This window comes from Ambystoma mexicanum, chromosome 5p, assembly GCF_040938575.1.
Source record: "Ambystoma mexicanum isolate Mex_15411 chromosome 5p, UKY_AmexF1_1, whole genome shotgun sequence".
Lineage (NCBI taxonomy): Eukaryota > Metazoa > Chordata > Amphibia > Caudata > Ambystomatidae > Ambystoma > Ambystoma mexicanum.
The window spans coordinates 171,615,477-171,632,722 of NC_090930.1; the positions used below are offsets into that span (position 1 = coordinate 171,615,477).

Below are 17,246 nucleotides of genomic sequence, written 5' to 3' on the forward strand. Positions count from 1 at the left end.
TAATACAGTACCTGTTAAACTCTGTTAGAAATTGTGCACGTTCAGCAACCACCAACTAAGAAGTGGCCCTTTGAAAGTATTGAAAAGTATACTGTGTGTTGGTTTATTGTGCTAAGTATTTAACAGTGACTCTTGTGTAAATATAATAAATCGATATTTTAATATAAATGTATGCGTGTTTCTTCTAAGTGCATTACTAACTGGGTTCAGTGCGCTTACCTACAGCTCACATCTTCCTCATAAGATAAGCCTGACTGCTCTGCCACTCTACCAATGTCTTTGAGTAGTACAGACTGATACTAAGAGTTGGGGATCTACAAAACACAGGGATAGCTTACTAAAGTCTTACCTCCAAGTGGGACTTAAGGAAGACTCCCTTAACACATGCTCCCCAAGCGCCTTCAAGTGCATCGATTGACAGGAGCAGCAATCCTCTGTGCTGTGGTCCTTCCCAAGGCAGTAGGGGCCACACTCGAGAGGTGGGGAATTAGATAAACATTTGTCTCCTGCCGTTTCAGCAAGGTTTGAAGCCAGGGGCCTTTGTGGGAATAGGCATGATGCAGTATAAATTTGGCAAAAGCTAAATTATGTTCCAGAAGCATAGTGAAAGAGTAGAAAAAGGAAAGGAGGGTCAAGGGGTGTGGCAGAACTGCACTGAAACTCCAATGTCAGCTGGTGCAGGACAAGGGAATTTCTAAATACGAGTTATCTGTGGGAGGAAGACATCAATAAAGGTGGTTTTGACCGAAAGTCATAGAATGATTTGCAAAGTCTATGAAGGTTTGCATTAAATACAGTTACAATAAAAGTAATCTGTCATTTTTTCCAACCTGCTTTTCTGCTTCATATTCGGCCCATGCAGCCTTTCTGTCCTCCTCGGATAGCTCTTCCTCCTCTTTGTGATCCAGCAAAGAATCATGTTCGTGATAGGTGACTATGAACTCTTTCATATGCTGAATCATTTCTGCCAGCACGGTGTCCTGGAATCAAAGGTAAAAATTGAGTTAATTGCCAAATAGATTGTCATGTATACCAATATAGTACAATTCGGAAGCTTTAACAATCTAAGGATGTCGCAATGCACTAGTCTAAATCCTTGATAGCAATTGCTGGTTAAAATAGGTTTACCTTGTTCGTATTATAAAGGTGAAGAATGTTTCCCAAAAATAAAAAAAATAAAAAGACCACATATACAATCCGTTGTTTTTTCCCCCTGATGAATGGGATTCCTCATTGTTTGAAAAGACTGGAGGTGCATACTGGAAACCGAAATCTTTAATCGTTTGACTGATGGGGCAGAGCATGCCAAGGCAAGAAAGAAAGTTGGCTGCTGAATCAGTTTTCAGAAACAGTCTGCCGCTGACGGGTTGACAAGTCAGCAGTTCAGTAGGGGCCAGAAGACTTCACTTATGTAGAGCTGGATGCTCAAATTCCAAGTAAAGGTCCAGGGAAGGGAATGCAGGTGCAGAGGTGAGTTCTGGTGTTGGGATTGCAAGATATATCGCTGCGGTCCCGTGCACAAGAACACCAGGCAGATCGATCCACTACCAGTGAAAGGATGTGGAAGCGATGCAGACTAGGTCAGAGGACCCACAAATGGTGGACCGATAAGGAGCAGCAAGAATTTACCCCAACAGGACACCTATGGATAGGTTAGGGCACGCTTTGGTGAGGGATGCAGGACAGGAAAAAGGAGGCTCCCTCAAATGTTGGACAGCTGCAAAGGTCTGGCTGGGTGAGTCCAATGATTGAGCTTGGGTACAGCAGAAACAATTGCATGTTCAACAGGTCCTCTAACCTCTGTGTTGGTGAGGCACAGGGTCCAGGAGCATTGGGGGTGCACAAAGACTGCAGAGGACGATGATGATCGGACTATGCTTGCCCTATCAGGGGACAAATTGGACAAAACAGTTTACCTATGGTTACAGAGGAGCAGGGCTGCGATTTCAGGTGGTGTTATGTATGTTTTTCTAAAGTCCAATTGGGGTTAGACTTCATAAGACTAAACTCTTGGTGTTAGGGACCCAACTTTTAATATAGACCTGTACTACACCAGTCAGAGCAGCTGAGCAGCCAGGCTTATCCTTGGGAGGGAGTAATGTGTGCTGTAGAGTAGTACTAAGAAATCAGTACATACATAGACACAAGAAAACACTTACTCAGTTATATTAAAATATATGTATTTATATATACACAAGCAAATTTAAAATGCAGCAACTAACAATACATTGAATTAGAAATGGAATCAAATTATAGAACAATAATGCAGGTGAGTAACTTTTCATATCCAGCAGACAGAGGGATATCAGTAAAGATAAGTAAAAGCAGGTTATATAGCAGATAAAAAAACATCCAAAAGAATGCTGAAATATCTATATTTTATTTAATTGGGGTGTGGGGGGTGTTTGGGTTTTAAGACCCCCACTCAACCCCCTCTCTGCCCCCCATGCACCCTGTTTTCCTACCCTTTTAATATTTTTGACTTCGGTAAAACGTACCATTCTGATTTGTTTTGGTACATAAACTGTATACCGTAAAATCACGTATAAGTATCACCTTTGGAAAATTGAATATGGAGGGAAATAAAGGTTGGAAAGATCACAGCTAGCAACTTAATAACAAGTACACTCTCCCAGAAGGAAGGATATATGCAGTCTGTTTCCCAACTATAAAAGTTTTCACAATTAAAGTTTATAGAGAAACTAACATTGCCAAAGCCAGTAGGATTAAAAAGATGGATGTTTGGGAAACCAGTACAGCCAAAATCAAATGGACAGCTCCAGTTCTAATGAAAATCTTCAAAGGAAATTTAACCAGTCAGTGGTTCATGGAGAGAACACAGGAGCTAAAGAAGACCCTTCCTGATAGCACACAGGCTACAAAGGCCCGCACAGTTGAAGTCAACTCCCAATTGAAGAAAATAGCACTCCCAAGCAAAGGAGCACCAAAAATGGCACAAGGCAAGTACAACCCAAGCCCCACAGTACCTCAAGAGTGAAGATGAAAATGTAGCTTGGTCGTGTTAACGAAAGGGGGGACCTGTGACGGCTTCTGCAGCAGCACTCAGGAGAAGGGGTCGACAGCAAAGGAAAAAAATGAATATCGCTGGTTGGATTCTCTTTCATTTCTCGGTCCCAAACTCTTGTGAGGGGACTTTTGGTGAAGAATTCCTACCTCTGGAGGTCCACACGGATGCTTGCAAAGTTTCAGCCGGATTCGGTCTTCGGAAGACGATGCACTTGATAATGGTCCAGTTACCCCGGGTATTGGTGCTCTGCAGCCCTGGAAGTTCGCAGGACGTCGGGAGATGGCCCAAAATGAAGGCGGCATGAGGCTAGTTGATCCCAACAGCCTAAGAGAGGAAGTCATCTTTGGCAGGTCTTCCCTGTCTTCATGAAAACGGGGTCAGCACAGCTGCACGGCTTGAAAAGTCCTTCAGCAGTTCTTGAAGGTGCTCCTCGTCTTCTGCTTCTGATTCCTTGTTCCAGTGGTTGACTCTGCCTGTAGTCCAAAAATCCCAGCCTTATATACTGGAACCTGTTCATTCATGCGTATGGAGCGGTCAATCACCCGACAGCTGCCCAGTTAGAACTGGTTTCAGTCAGGCATACCTACAGACAAAGGACAGCCAAGTTTCGACTCCTCCATCTCTTCCCGACTTCCGAGACAAACTGGAGACTGGGTGGGCTTCAGGGCTAAATCCTGCCAAAGGCAAAAACTCACAAAGGAGTCCAATCCATTGAAAATTATAGAAGAGCCCAGAAGCAACTGACAAACGAAAAACGGGGAAAAAAGACAACAGGGGCCATTTTTTTTATTTTTTTTTATTTTTATTGTTTGGCTGTATGAAACAACCTTTCAATAATTACACAAATGAATAAAAGCATATCATAAACATATTACAATTCAATTCATCAATATATAACACATTTCAATATGTTAAGCCTGCCACCCAATGTATATAAAACCTTAATAGCAGCATTTTTTTTCCCTTCTTTTTTCCTTCCCTTCCATCACCGTCCCCTCATAAAAGCATTCACAATTACTTTGGGTATAATTCATTTAAAAAACCTGTTGTTGCTAATCTAATTGACATTCTCTTTGCACCAAAAATCAGTAGCCATAATTCTTCCATATCGGTTACAATTTGCGCTCTAAAACAATGGAGATAGTATTTACGACGTATAGCATATAATGCAGGACAGTAGGCGATGACATGTTTCAACGTTTCTGCGGTTTCAGGATCCTTACAAAATCAACAGATGTTCTCACTGGCATCTATTAGTTTTCGCCTAAATAAAATATCCTTTGTATGCCACAAATTTAGACGAAAATGAATATAGTCATCTCTAAATTTTGGAGATGGATATTTTGAGATATAAGATTCTACAACTCTACATTTTTTGTGGCCAAACTGGGCAGTGTTCCAGTCTTTAGAATGGGAACATTTTTCCAAGGTATATATCCAATCTTGCCGATACAGTTTAATTTTAGCTTGCGTTGGATTATGGATTAAAGTATCTAAAGAGATGTCCACATCAGAAAGGATATTTATAACTGTATTTAACCAGCAATTTGGGTATTGATGATCTGAATATAGTAAATATTTACCCAAGATACAGGATATATCTACACATTGCAATGACAGGATGCATTTTCTCAACAGAGCTATCAATTTCCATGCAATAGTACTGTATAACGATAGTAGCCCTAATTCAAAACGAATCATTGCAATGGGGACACAGGTGGGCATATTAAGAATTGAGCGCCAGTATTTACCCTCTAATCGATCCCACACTAAACGGGGCAACTTCGATACAGCTTCAGAGCCATATGAAATAATGGGTTTTACTTTCATGGAATAAAATGATATTAGATGATTGCACGTAAACTTTCCAAACTTATGTAAAATAACCCTAGATTGGGAGATTAGGGTTTGCAGTTTCAATTCAAGTTCTTTTTGAAACACTTTATCATTGTTACCCTGGCTGATCATAATACCCAAGTATCTATATATTGAAGTTGAGAAAATGTGCTTTTTTATATACCTCTTGAATTGGGAGTATTTTGTCATTTTACGATTTTGGCACATCATAATTTGAGTTTTCGTTAAGTTTATGGTCATGGCATTTTCTACAGTATACTCTGATAACCCATTAATCAAACGTTGCAAACCTGCCGGAGTTTTTGACAATAGAACAAGATAGTCTGCATAAAGGATCCATGGTATCTGTTCTTGGTCTAGTTTGGGAGCATCAGAGTTAACATTCTGAAATTTTTCACCCATATCAAAGATAAATAGGTTAAATAGAGTAGCTGCCAGGATGCATCCCTGCTTCAATCCTCGATATGTTGCGATGGGGGGAGTTAGCATCCCATCGCGAGTAAGACGGATATGAACTGATGTATTTTCATGAAAGATAGAAATTAACTTGACCAATGAATAAGGGCAGCCCAATAGCAGCAGTTTATGCAGCATTAGATTGCGATCTATAGAATCGAATGCTTCCTTGAAGTCAACAAAGGCAATGAATAACGGTTGCCTTTGCTGACAGCAGGGAGCCTTGATTGCAGTCAAGGAGAAGTTATTAATAGCTGTTCCCTTACCAACCACAAATCCTGTTTGAAACCTATCTCTCATGTTCGATGAGTTGATCCATTGTTGGAGATCTCTTAGAATTAGTGAAGCAAAGATTTTCCCTGGAACATCTAATAAGGCGATTGGCCTATAATTTGCGGGGTTTTGTCTATCGCCTTTTTTATAAATGGGTACGATCAATGAAGTACACCACGATTTAGGGATCTTTTGGGTAATTACAACTTGGGAGAAGATTTCAAACAGGATAGGAGCCCATAAATCCGGAAACTCTTTTAGCATGGCATTAGAAAGCCCATCAGGGCCTGGAGCACGGGATCTACTAGCTTTGTGGATAAGATAAAGAATACCGTCCATTGTAAAATCTATTAAGAAGGATCCCTCAAGTTTTACAGAAGGTACGCAATTAGTAGAAGGGAGAAGAGCATAAAGACCAGCAAAATGGGAGATCCATATGGAAGAAGCAACATCATTAGTCTGCATTTGACATTGAGTGGTGTTATATGTGTCTGTTATTAATGACCAACATCCTGCAGAGTTTTTTGTCAACACTTTAACCAACATTGCCTCACCATCTTTTTGATATAATAGCGAACGATAAGTTCTTCTCCAATTCCTATGTTTGGTTTTAATTGCTTTAAGAGCAGCCCAACGCTGATCAACTGGTAGAGATTGGACCGCTTTCTTATTTTTTCGAAATAGAGCTTTCGCTTTCTGCATATCTTGATTATAAGAGTGTGCTGCAACTGAAGATCTTGTTATCTTAGTAGAACTGGCAAATTGATACATTAGTTTTGTGTAATCAATATCAGAATTCCAATAATTTAGTGAAGTTTTACATGATATTTTAAGACAATCTGTAAAATGCAATAGTTTGGTGCTGGTCCATCGTAAGCGGTTTCGACCAGGATTTACATCAATAGTACCTTCCATTGTTATAGAAGACACAAGTGGAGCAATTCCTTGATCACCAGAGTTCAGTGGCCAGTGGAGATGTAGCATATTATGGTCACTAACCGAAGATGGCAGAACCTGAAACCCCTTTAGGAGATAGAACAATGAGCGGCTAACATAAATGAAGTCAATAGTAGCCACAGAATTACCCCTTTTCCATGTCGGGTGGGGAGGAGAGTCCTCAGGAAATGATCCATTTACCATGAACATATCTTTCGACTGTATAAACGTGTTCCAGCTTCGTACTCGATCGTCAGATAATACTTTACTATTATTTAAACAATGGAGATTTAGATCTCCCGCTAAAATTATGTGCATTTGTTTCTTGTATTGGTATATTTTTTCCCATAAGCGCTCAAGAGAGCGCAAGTAGGAATCGGTGGAGAAAGCAGCTGGATTCCAATATGTGTTAATCAAAGAATACTGACAATCGTCAATAGATAGTTGAGCTAACTGGATATACAGGGTCAAGATTTCATGTGAGATAACACTCATGGATGGAGTTGTTTTCAACATCATCAACAGACCAGACATTGGGCGACCTTTAATAGCAGAAATAGCAGGATTTAGGATGGGAAAATAACCATCCCACGACGGGCAGTTAGTTAGCCATGTTTCCTGTAATAGTATAAAGTTATATTCTCTTAGTTTAATGGCAGCATCGGAAAGATGATGTTTGAAGCCTCTAGTATTCCAGCTTAATAATGAGAGTTGCTTACTAGGGGAGACGTTAAGCTTGAGAGGTAAAACACTGACATTTACACTGTTGTTTGCATTGTGAACCACTGAAATCCGCTTTAGTAGAGGCGCCCAATGTTATTTGTGCATCTTTACATGGAACTGAGATAGCAGAGCTTCTTTGATGGTCAATAGTTAGCTCAAAACCCAGATCCCACAAGGCTGCACGAGCGCCCAAAGAGTGTTTAAAACCACTCTTGAGCGGAGCCAGAGTCGCACTAAAGACAGGTCGTTATTATTTAAGAATTCAACCTGTTCAATATCACCCGAATTAATGTCCTCCAATGCATATATATCACCAGAAATGGCTAAAAGGCTAGCACGATTCAAATCATATGAATGATACGGCAAAGGCCTACATTTAATAATTAGTGAATGGAGATTTTTTTTTACATCAGGTTTTTTCTGTCTATTTTGAGTACTTTCCGAATTCGTAGTGGGTATCGCATGGGAGCTTACCTGTTCTGTAAGGCCAAACGGAATTTGCTTTAGATAAGAAGCAGCAAATACAGTTTGGTTTAGATTCGCAGTAGCAATAGATGAAGGTAATTTCTGCCCGCCTTCATCACTTATAACAGCACTATTACCAGAAGTCTGGTGATTTTTTAACATATATTGTTCAATGGCTGAAGCTATGATACAATCTAAGGTTGGAGGCATGGAGGGTAAATTACATTGATCCATTTTATTCGCAACTGCCAAAGAAGGAAGGGAAGGCAGCTGTGATACAGATTCTATTGTAGAAGGTAATCTAAGTTGAGATGGCTTATTTGCTCCAATTTGAGAAAGAGAACTATCTTTAATTTTAGATCCATCAATGATATTAGATTCAGCTAGAGGAAGGTTAAGGCTTTTAGCGTCTAGATAAAGGTCTATTTCTTTGCGCAGCTCTGAACATTTTAAACACAATTCAGTATCCAATACATCCTTCACTCTTGGAGCAGTAATTAATATCGGGTGATTATCAATTACAGCAGATTCATTGTCAATCAAGGCCACAATGTTATTTAAGGGCGAGTGTTCAACTGAAAGTTGTACATTTGCAAGCCCTTTTAGGCTTTTCTCGGCAGCGATCTTTGCATATTTATCCCGTACTACTTTAGCAGCTATGGTCATTTTATTTTTGGCAGGTAGCTTTAGCCCTTTCAAGAATGATTTGGCAATTGAGGAGGGAATATGCTGCTTTGGACGATTTTTTGTTTTCTTTCTTAAGGGGCTTGTATGAGTCTGTTTAGCAGAGGTAACACCCGAAAAAATTGTGAATAGTTCTTTAGAAAATTGTAATACATTCACTGATGGTGAAGGCAACACAGTATTAGTTAATGGACAAGCAGGAGCACACTTCTCAACAGGGGAATGAAGTTCTCGAATAATATGTGGGAATGTAGGTAGGGTAAATTGGGCAGATGTAGCTGTATTTTCCATGGCCAATTTCGGTTTCTCCAATTGATTAAATGGAGAATCCTCGGTTGCTTTCTGCTGTAATAATTTAGCAGGAGATAGCTTTGATTTTTTAGGAGAAATGAGAGCAATGTCATTTAATGATTTCAACTGTTTTAGGCGTAACTGTGATTGCCATCTAATTAATTTAGTAAGTTGTTTATCCTGGATTTTAAGTTTTTCATCCAAGGTCTCGCATAATTTAAACAATGATGATATAGCCAGATTCATAGCATGCAGGGTGGTTTCAATTAGTATTGTGGAAGACAAACATGTAGTAGATGGAAGGGGCAAAGAAGGCAGGGGCATGGAAGGAGAAAGGATGGGTTTCGGTATAATATGAGACCGTCTGGGAGTAGGCGCGATATATGAGGATACTGACATATGTTTCTCGTCATCAGAATAAATGTGGGAGATTTCTGGTAATTCGTAGTTTGCCTCTGGCGCCACATTATTATCAATAAAGGATGAATTAGAACAGTGATCAAGTTCGTCTTGATCCTTTATAAACTCGTCAGCCAATACTATAACCGTAGGATTAAAAGATGTACCACACATAGAAGGAATACACGAAGCAGCAGGAGTAAATAAACAATTTGACTCAGGTTTAACTTAAGGCTTGCTAGTGGACATAAAATGATCACTCCGCGGCAACAGTGTGCCCACTTCTTTTGTAGCCTGTGTATCTTTATCACATGTTAATTTTCTCAGATCAGTATTGGAATCCGGCAAAAGGGCCGGTTGTATTGGAATTTCGCTATCCTTTAACATTGTTATATCTGAAATAGAGCACTTGGATTTAGGCTGCATTATGGTAGATGGAATATCAGGCGTAGCACAATTACCGGGCAAATCACTGCTACATACCCTTTTGTCTTTGCCCATAGTGGCAAGCATCTCCTGTATATCGCGCGACGCTACTGTTGCTTTAGATCTTGCGATTTTAGGAACTCGGGAAGCTGAAGCCGCATGCGGACGCGGCGTACTGCCCATTACTTTCCTTTTCTGAGGAGCAAGAGGTGCCAGAGTCCGACTCTCCACCCCAAACCCTGAGAGCTAATAGAATATGTGTAGGTAAAGTTAGCAGCTAAAGGCTTCAATCCAGATTACTCACAAGTCACAGCCAAACAGCCTAACAGCACCAGCCCTTCTGCCTCCAGGGCTTACGCCGCGAGGGTGGCTGGGGCGAACTTTTCACTCGGGCTGAGGTCACATGACTGGTCAGGTGATCGGGTCTGGGCCCCACCTCCTCCAGGAAGTGGACGCGAGCTGGCAAGAGTTATAGGAAACTCGCAGTGCCGGTAATAAAAGGACTCCAAAAACTAACGTTCAGGGCACAGTTCGTATGCAGAGCAAATACATTTTGAGATAATTGGCACCCATGGGTGCTGTAATGCAGCTGAGAAATCAGCCTACTAGTAACCTGCACAAAAGGTAATCAAAAGAAACCACTGACACCAGCCATTTAAGTTCAGTCAGTGAAACAAAAATTTACATGAGAAGGAGTAACAATGTAACCCCCCCAGCACCCACATAAGGTGGTGTGCGCTGGACCCACAAAAAGAAATGTAAGATGAGTTATTTTACTACTGCTGGGAACTGTAGTTCACACAAGAGAATATAATTAAAAATTAAAAGAGAAGTCCAAGAAACTCCTCAGTGACACTGCACAGAGGGTGCTGTGTGCCACAAAGTAAAAAGCAGATGCTTGTATTAACATATAGAGGTTACCAAACTCCATAAAACAGTAAGAATACAAATCCGAGTCAGAGAAAAAGAATGAGTGAGTGAGTGGTAACATGTTCCACTCACTCGGGAGATTAAAATCAAAAAAGCCCACAGTCCAGAAAAAAGTGTTGGGGGCCTCTAAGGTTAAAAGGGAATTAGCACAAAAAGTGAACATTCTCCCTAACAGGAGAACCAAGAACGCACCAGAGCAACCAGCAATAATCCTCAGTGTTGTCTTCCCCAAGTTATTTTAGTAGCTATTACAGATGTGCAATAAAGTATGGCTCTAGGTATCTAAAAACACATTGTACCCCAACGCACTCACTGTGGGGAGCAGCCAGTCTCCACTTGGCACCACTGAGTGCCGTGAAACTAGTTGTCCTGTGAGCAGCATAAATAGAGCCAGCAGCACCCCATGATCTCAGTTCTACCCTGTTCCCTTAGATATCTGCAGCCAAGCTACTGCAGAACAGCAAGAAGTGAACTAGCTATCCACATTGAGGGGCTGGTTGGGCAATTAATGTGGCATCGGAAATAAAGGACTAATCAATCAGAAAGAAAGACAAAAAATCACTGTAGTGACTTCTGCACTTATAGTCCCGTTTATTCCAGACTTATGGGTGTCCATCAATGGGGATGGGGCTGGAGTTCTTTTTGCACAGCACAAAAAGTGTAATGTCCATTTAAACATCTTGTGTTGTGCGGTAAGGTGTGGCAGCATGGGCGTGGCTAGCCGGCTGATTAGGCTCAATGGCAACACTTTGTCTTTGACGGGTCACTGAACTACAATCAAATTGATAGAGGGACGGTGGTCGGGATGTATTGAGGAAAAGGGATTATAAACTCAGAGTACAGAAATCACTATGGTAAGTAAGTTTCTCGCTCCCACATCTTGTCCCCCTTTCTCCATACTTTCTCCATACTTATGGGAGATTGAGTAGCACTACCTTCACTGGGAGGCAGAAATGTGTAAATTGACAAAATACGTTTTGCAGGAAAGTTTTTCCAATTATGGCATCATCCTTGTGGGCAGCATCCAAGCAGTAATGCATGCAAAAAGCTGAAGGGGTAAAACAAGTAGTTGACTTGCAGATGATATCCCGGATGGCAATCCATCAAAATGTGACTGCTGTGGCTTTAGCTCTAACCGCATCTGCGTGAAGGCATTGAAGCACGCTCTTGTCCAGACGTCTATACACCTCCACAATACAAGATGTGATCCATCTTGCTTTAATGGCCTTTGAAGCCTGAGAGACTGGATTTTGACCCCCGAAAGTCATGAAAAGTCTGTCTGATTGTTTGGCATTTTTTAGAAAAGTCTATATAGAATCTGAGAGCCCGTCTCACATCAAGAAATGTTAAGTTCTCTCACCTTCAGTCTGTGGCGAAGGGAAAAAAGTAGGTAATACAACCTCTTGATTGATGTGAAAAGATGATACGATCTTCTGTAGGAATGAAGGATGAGTCTTAAGGACTACTTTGTCTACACAAAATACAGTATGAGATTAGCTGGATGATGGGACCTGTATATCAGTTATTCTTATTGGATACCAAACAAATCTGTCACCCATGATATTAATTTCAGGTCTGCTGAAGCCATGTAATGTTTGTGAGTCAAAGCCGCCAGTGCTACGTTAAGGTCCCATGATGCATTCGAAGTGTCCTTTAATGATAGGATTTAGAAGTAGACCACAAAAGATGCCGAGAGCCACATAAGTGTCAATAGCAGATATCGGGGGTGAAAAATATGCACTCAGCACTGGCTAGTGATGTCAGACTTCGCGGGTAAGAAGGAAAAATTACTTACCGGTACCGTTTGTTCTATGGATACTCCTACTGCAGATTCCTCATCCGATGGATATCCCTTCCAGCATCAGCTACTCTGAATCTTTGTCGACGGGGGGGTGTAGTGCGGATCGGCATCGTAAGTGACACCATTTCTCAACCACGCCACTCCTGGATTCCGGAAGTGATATTGGTAGTACACAAATCACGTCACTTTGCGCCCATACCTCAGTTTGTAAGTAAGGCATTGTATTAATAGTAGACAAAATAGATACTGGTTTTGAATACCTATATTTGGTAATTTGGTTGGGTTGGTAGAATTCCTAACTGGACCTAACTCTAGAATGGCATTAATCTTGACTATTAAATAAATAAACAATCCAAATCAGTCTTAGTCAAAATAAAAAGGCGTATACTAAGAAAACCTAACCTTGCCCTTCTTCTCAAAATAACAAATGTGCTAAGGGAGAACACAAAAGGAAAATAGTGTCTCAAGAAATGTCAGAATGGCTTTTAAACAAAAACCTCTTAAGGCTTTGTCCGCCTTGTCATAAATATACAGTTCCACTTTTGACCTTTAATGTACAGACTTCCCTCTGCCGGGCTAGAGCCTGCCTTTCACTTTTCGTGGGGGTTCCCTTCCCCACGCTTTTTTCTCGGGTGTCTTTTCCACTGTTGAAGACTTTGAAAACTTCAAGGATTTTACATCGACCTCTGCATGAACACTTCGACCTCTTTTTCAATAATTCTACAATCTTCCTCCTCTTACAACACCAATGCCTCTTGGTACTTGCAGTTTCTTATTCTCTTTGGTTTGCCTTCTCGGCCTCTTTCATAGCTCATATATTTTGCACTCTTGGCATTTTCAGAGTTCACATACTTTTCATTCAATCAACTTTCTTTCAGGGTTTGCAATTGCTTTTTTGCCTTTAATTCCCAATCAACTCAGAACATTTCACAGAGACATTCAAATGTGTGATTTTGCCTCGCAGGACGACTGTTATTTTGTATCCATTCCTTTTACAATTCAGCAATTGTCCTTTACATTACGCGTTTTATCGGAATACGCGCAAAATTCAACTTTTGAGTTACAGTTGCATATACTTTTGACACAAACCAGACTTTTGTTGCCTTCGAAAAATAACTAGTTGTGGTACTTCTTTCATCAGCGCTCTTCATGCAGCAGTCAAGGCCGTTTCAAACGTCTCCTCTGCTCCTCCCCAACTCTGTCGTTCAAACGGGAGGGTCGTGGGCTGCTTTTAAGTACCATGAAGGTTTCTGTCATGATTCCTGCCCCTCATGTCCCCAGCCCTCCAAGATGTCAGGCTGGAGTCAGGCCACGATCACCTACATGGCTCTCAAGGGCCTCTCCATCCCTCCAAAGACCCACATGGGAGTCAGACTTGGCGCTTGTGGCACCAGACTCACTCACTCCCATAGGGTAACATTGGGGATTGGATTTGTAGTGCATTGATGGGGACAAGATGGATGCCCCCACATATTTCGGTTCCCAGAACTGCATGTGCGGTCTAGTCTTTTGGGTGTGGTTCAGCCCAGAGGCACCTGGGATACCCAGAGACTGTTTAAGCCACACCCAGGCTGAGAAACATGCTTTGCGTTTTCTGCGCCTGCAGCGTGACACTCACCGTGTTTGGATCAGTCTCCAGTAGGCCTGCATCTTTTTTCTGCCCTCAGCTCCTGCAAGAACATGAACACCGTTAGGAACAGCCTTACCTTGCGGCGCTTCAGTCATCGCTCCTTCTGTTCTGCAGGCATCTTCGGCGGTGTCATTCCCATCCCGGCATGCCGCTTCCTAGGGAAAAGGGAAAAGAACAGAAAAAAGGCATTAGTAAGCATTCTGCAAATCTTCGCTTATTTTTAAATACTGTACGAGCTTCAAACACTTACCTGAATCCCAGCCGCTCTGGGGGAACTCTGTCTCCGGAACTTCTCATCCATCTGCAAGAGGGAAAAGACACTCCAGGTTAGCGTGGAAACATCTAGAGGCGCTGCATACCGCGCTTACCCACCACATTTGTTCTTCATAACCGGCATCTAAGCTGAAAACGCTGTGGCACCTAAAAGACACAGAAAAAGAAATCAGTTCAATGCAAATACGAAAAGGGGTGCATTGCGCTCTCACTCACCATCAGCGCTACTCATCTCAGAAGCATGCCGCCACCCCCGGACACCGACCATCATCTAAGGAAGGAAAGGAACAAAGTTAGAGAACTGTTCAAAAGGCTCATTATACTTACCTGTCAGACTCTTGCCAGTGTATTAACTAGGCAGCAACGAACCCGCATCAATCAACGCGCCCCTGCGCTGAAGGCAGGACGGAGAGCACACTATCCAAGAAAACAATGTGAGCTGTGGATCAAAGGGAAGGTTGGACCCCGGGGAGGAAGGGGTTCAAGCATACAGAGACAATAGGGAGTTAAACTCTACCAATCCTGTGTTTCAGGCCCAGTCTCCAGTCAAATAGCCTCCAGGGAAGGGTTTAGGTCGTAAGAGGTCAGAACAGGCTGAGTGACGTCCCCGTGGATACCAGGTGAGCGTTACAGTTTCTTTCTTCTGCTCAGTCGGTTTCAGTCTTGAATGCTTACGGCTACCCGAAAGTGGGGGATTCTCGTCTGGCTCTTTCTCGATCTTTGTAACTGCAGATCAGCCCCCTGGCCTACTGACTTCCATCGCCTGGCTCAAATCAACCCCGAAAGAGCTGTTCCTTCTCCAGAATGGGGTCTGGCATGGATTCACATGCTCATGAATATTCCCCGTCGTCATGCTGGGAATCCCCAGTAAAAGAACGTTTCACTTACAAACTGTATTTCTCCTTTAAACCAATCACTGTCCTGCGAGTCATACTGCCCCCATCCAATGAGAGTCCTCTCCCTAAGCCCTTCCTCCGGCAGCCATCTTCAGATTTTTAAAACACGCTTCAGTGTTGGGAGTCCTTGAGTTTGCTCTGCAGGCTACTTCTACGTTTTTTCATGGTTTTGATGGAAAAAGGTTCTATTTTTGTTTTGAGAGTCTGTGTGCTCTCTTTTGCATCTGTCGACAGCAGGGATCTGCAGTCAATGAATTTCAGCGTCCCTCAAGGGTGAATATAGTCAAGGATTCCAGAAGCCCATCAGGCCTACTTTGTGCCCTCCGACCATGACGGAGGAGAATAAGGAGGAGGGAAGATCCATCTTCAAGTCCTGCACCAAGTGCGGGCTACGGAATGCGTTAGTTGTAGACAAGCACCTGCAACGCCTCTACTGCCTGCATCCGGGCCACAAGGAAGGGGAGTGTGAGATATGCCTCGGTTTCTCCAAGACGACGAAGGATAGGCACATTAGACTGGCGGTGTGGCTGAACGCCAAGGCCTCTGCCCCTTGCTCCGAGCTGGGTCATGCCTCACCCAGGACCCGCTGGTCCGAGGAGCGGTCTTCTAAGTCCTGTGAGGATGACTCCTCTGTGGGGGCCCAAGACAAGTGCAAGAACCGCGAGTCCACTGGGTTTGTGGTGGAAGCGGGTCCCAAGGAGGAAAGGGCGCAATCGACATGACACTCCAGCTCCATTGCCAGCCGGCAATTGAGCTCCTCCTCGAAAAGGAAATCAGCCAACCTGGCTAAACTGGAGAAGCCCCTGACAGAGGAGAAGGCAGCTGAACAGCCCAAGAAGTCCCAATCAGCACAGCATAAGACTGTTGATGAGAGTTGGTGGCGGCGGCTCTCGCAACGACTAAGGGGTCTGACCCTGTGAGGGTACCCCCCTGCAGCACAGAAGGTATCCACAATTGCTTTGGCAAAGTCTGATGGCCTGCCGGAAAATTGAACACCATCCCAGAACCCAGTTCCAGTCCCTTAGGGTGGAAAAAGGAGGCCACGGATCAGTACCAGGCCGTGGCCCAAGCCATGGAAGTCTTGTCCACAGATGAGTACCTGGAGTCCTTACATACGGTCCACAAGGACGTGGAAGAGGACAGTGACGACAGAACAGGGCCTTGTGTTCCAATCACGCCAGCTCTGCCAAGGGATGGGTCTTTGACACAAATGTGTGGAGGGTTGACAAGGTGCCCAGACTCCAGAAGAGGATGCCACAGGTCCCGGTTCCAATGGTCTCCCAGACCACAATCAGCCACCAGCGAATAAGAGGAAGCGTCATCCAATGCCCCCATTTCAGCCTCCACATCCACATCAGTCCCTCCCCAGCAGATCCAGACCCGGGTACGGACACAACAACGAGGATATCGTCGCAATGGGCAGCAGCTCCCCGCAGCCTAGTACGTCCCCATCGGATGAGGTGGGGTCGTTCCATTCCATGATCGCCAGACATGATCACCAACGCCTCTGAGCTATTCCAGCTTTTGTACGAAGAAACCAGGAAGGAGGGTTTCTTGTACTAGCAGCGCAAGTCCAAGAGGAATAGAATCATGGCAGTGCCCCTTCTAGACAAGGTGTGGGAGGAGGGCTTGGCCCTCATGAAGAAGCCTTGCACGGCTCTGGCCAAATGGGATAGGCTGGAGAAGAAGTACTGGGTGCCGGAATGCGCACCCAAGTGCCTGGGTTCACAACCATCGCCAGATTCGGTGGAATCGGCAGCAGCGAGGAAATGGTCGGCTAACCCGTCCTCGTCTTCTTCAGCCCCTCGGGACAGCGAGGGGAAGAAGATGGACGCCATAGGAAGAAAGGTGATTTACACTCCGGCATCCACCATCAAGGCGGCCAAAGCACTGGCGATCCTAGGCAGGTACGACAGGGAGCTGTGGTACAAACTGTCTGATTTTTGAGTTCCACCCAGACGATAAGATGGAGGTAATCGCTCTCTACCAGGAAGGGGAGATAGCATCGGATTACGCCATCACTGCTGCATTGGATGCTGCCAACACGGGCTTCCGCAGATGGGGAACAGTGTCTGCCTTCGTCGCCAAGGCTGGATGAATGCCACAAATTTCCACCAGGAGGTCCAAGCGAAGGTACTGGACACACCTTTCAACAGAGATGACCTTTTTGGCAAAGTC

At 43.4% G+C, this 17,246-nt stretch overlaps 1 protein-coding gene across 1 annotated transcript in view; it reads right to left on the reverse strand.

Moving 5' to 3' along the window:
• ATRX (ATRX chromatin remodeler) overlaps positions 1 to 17,246 on the reverse strand; it is a 2,430,811-nt gene that overhangs the window by 118,458 nt on the left and 2,295,107 nt on the right. The window contains exon 31 of the mRNA XM_069612585.1: positions 831 to 980. Within this exon, the coding sequence (XP_069468686.1) occupies positions 831 to 980 (150 nt within the window). The remainder of the gene's footprint in view (positions 1 to 830; positions 981 to 17,246) is intronic.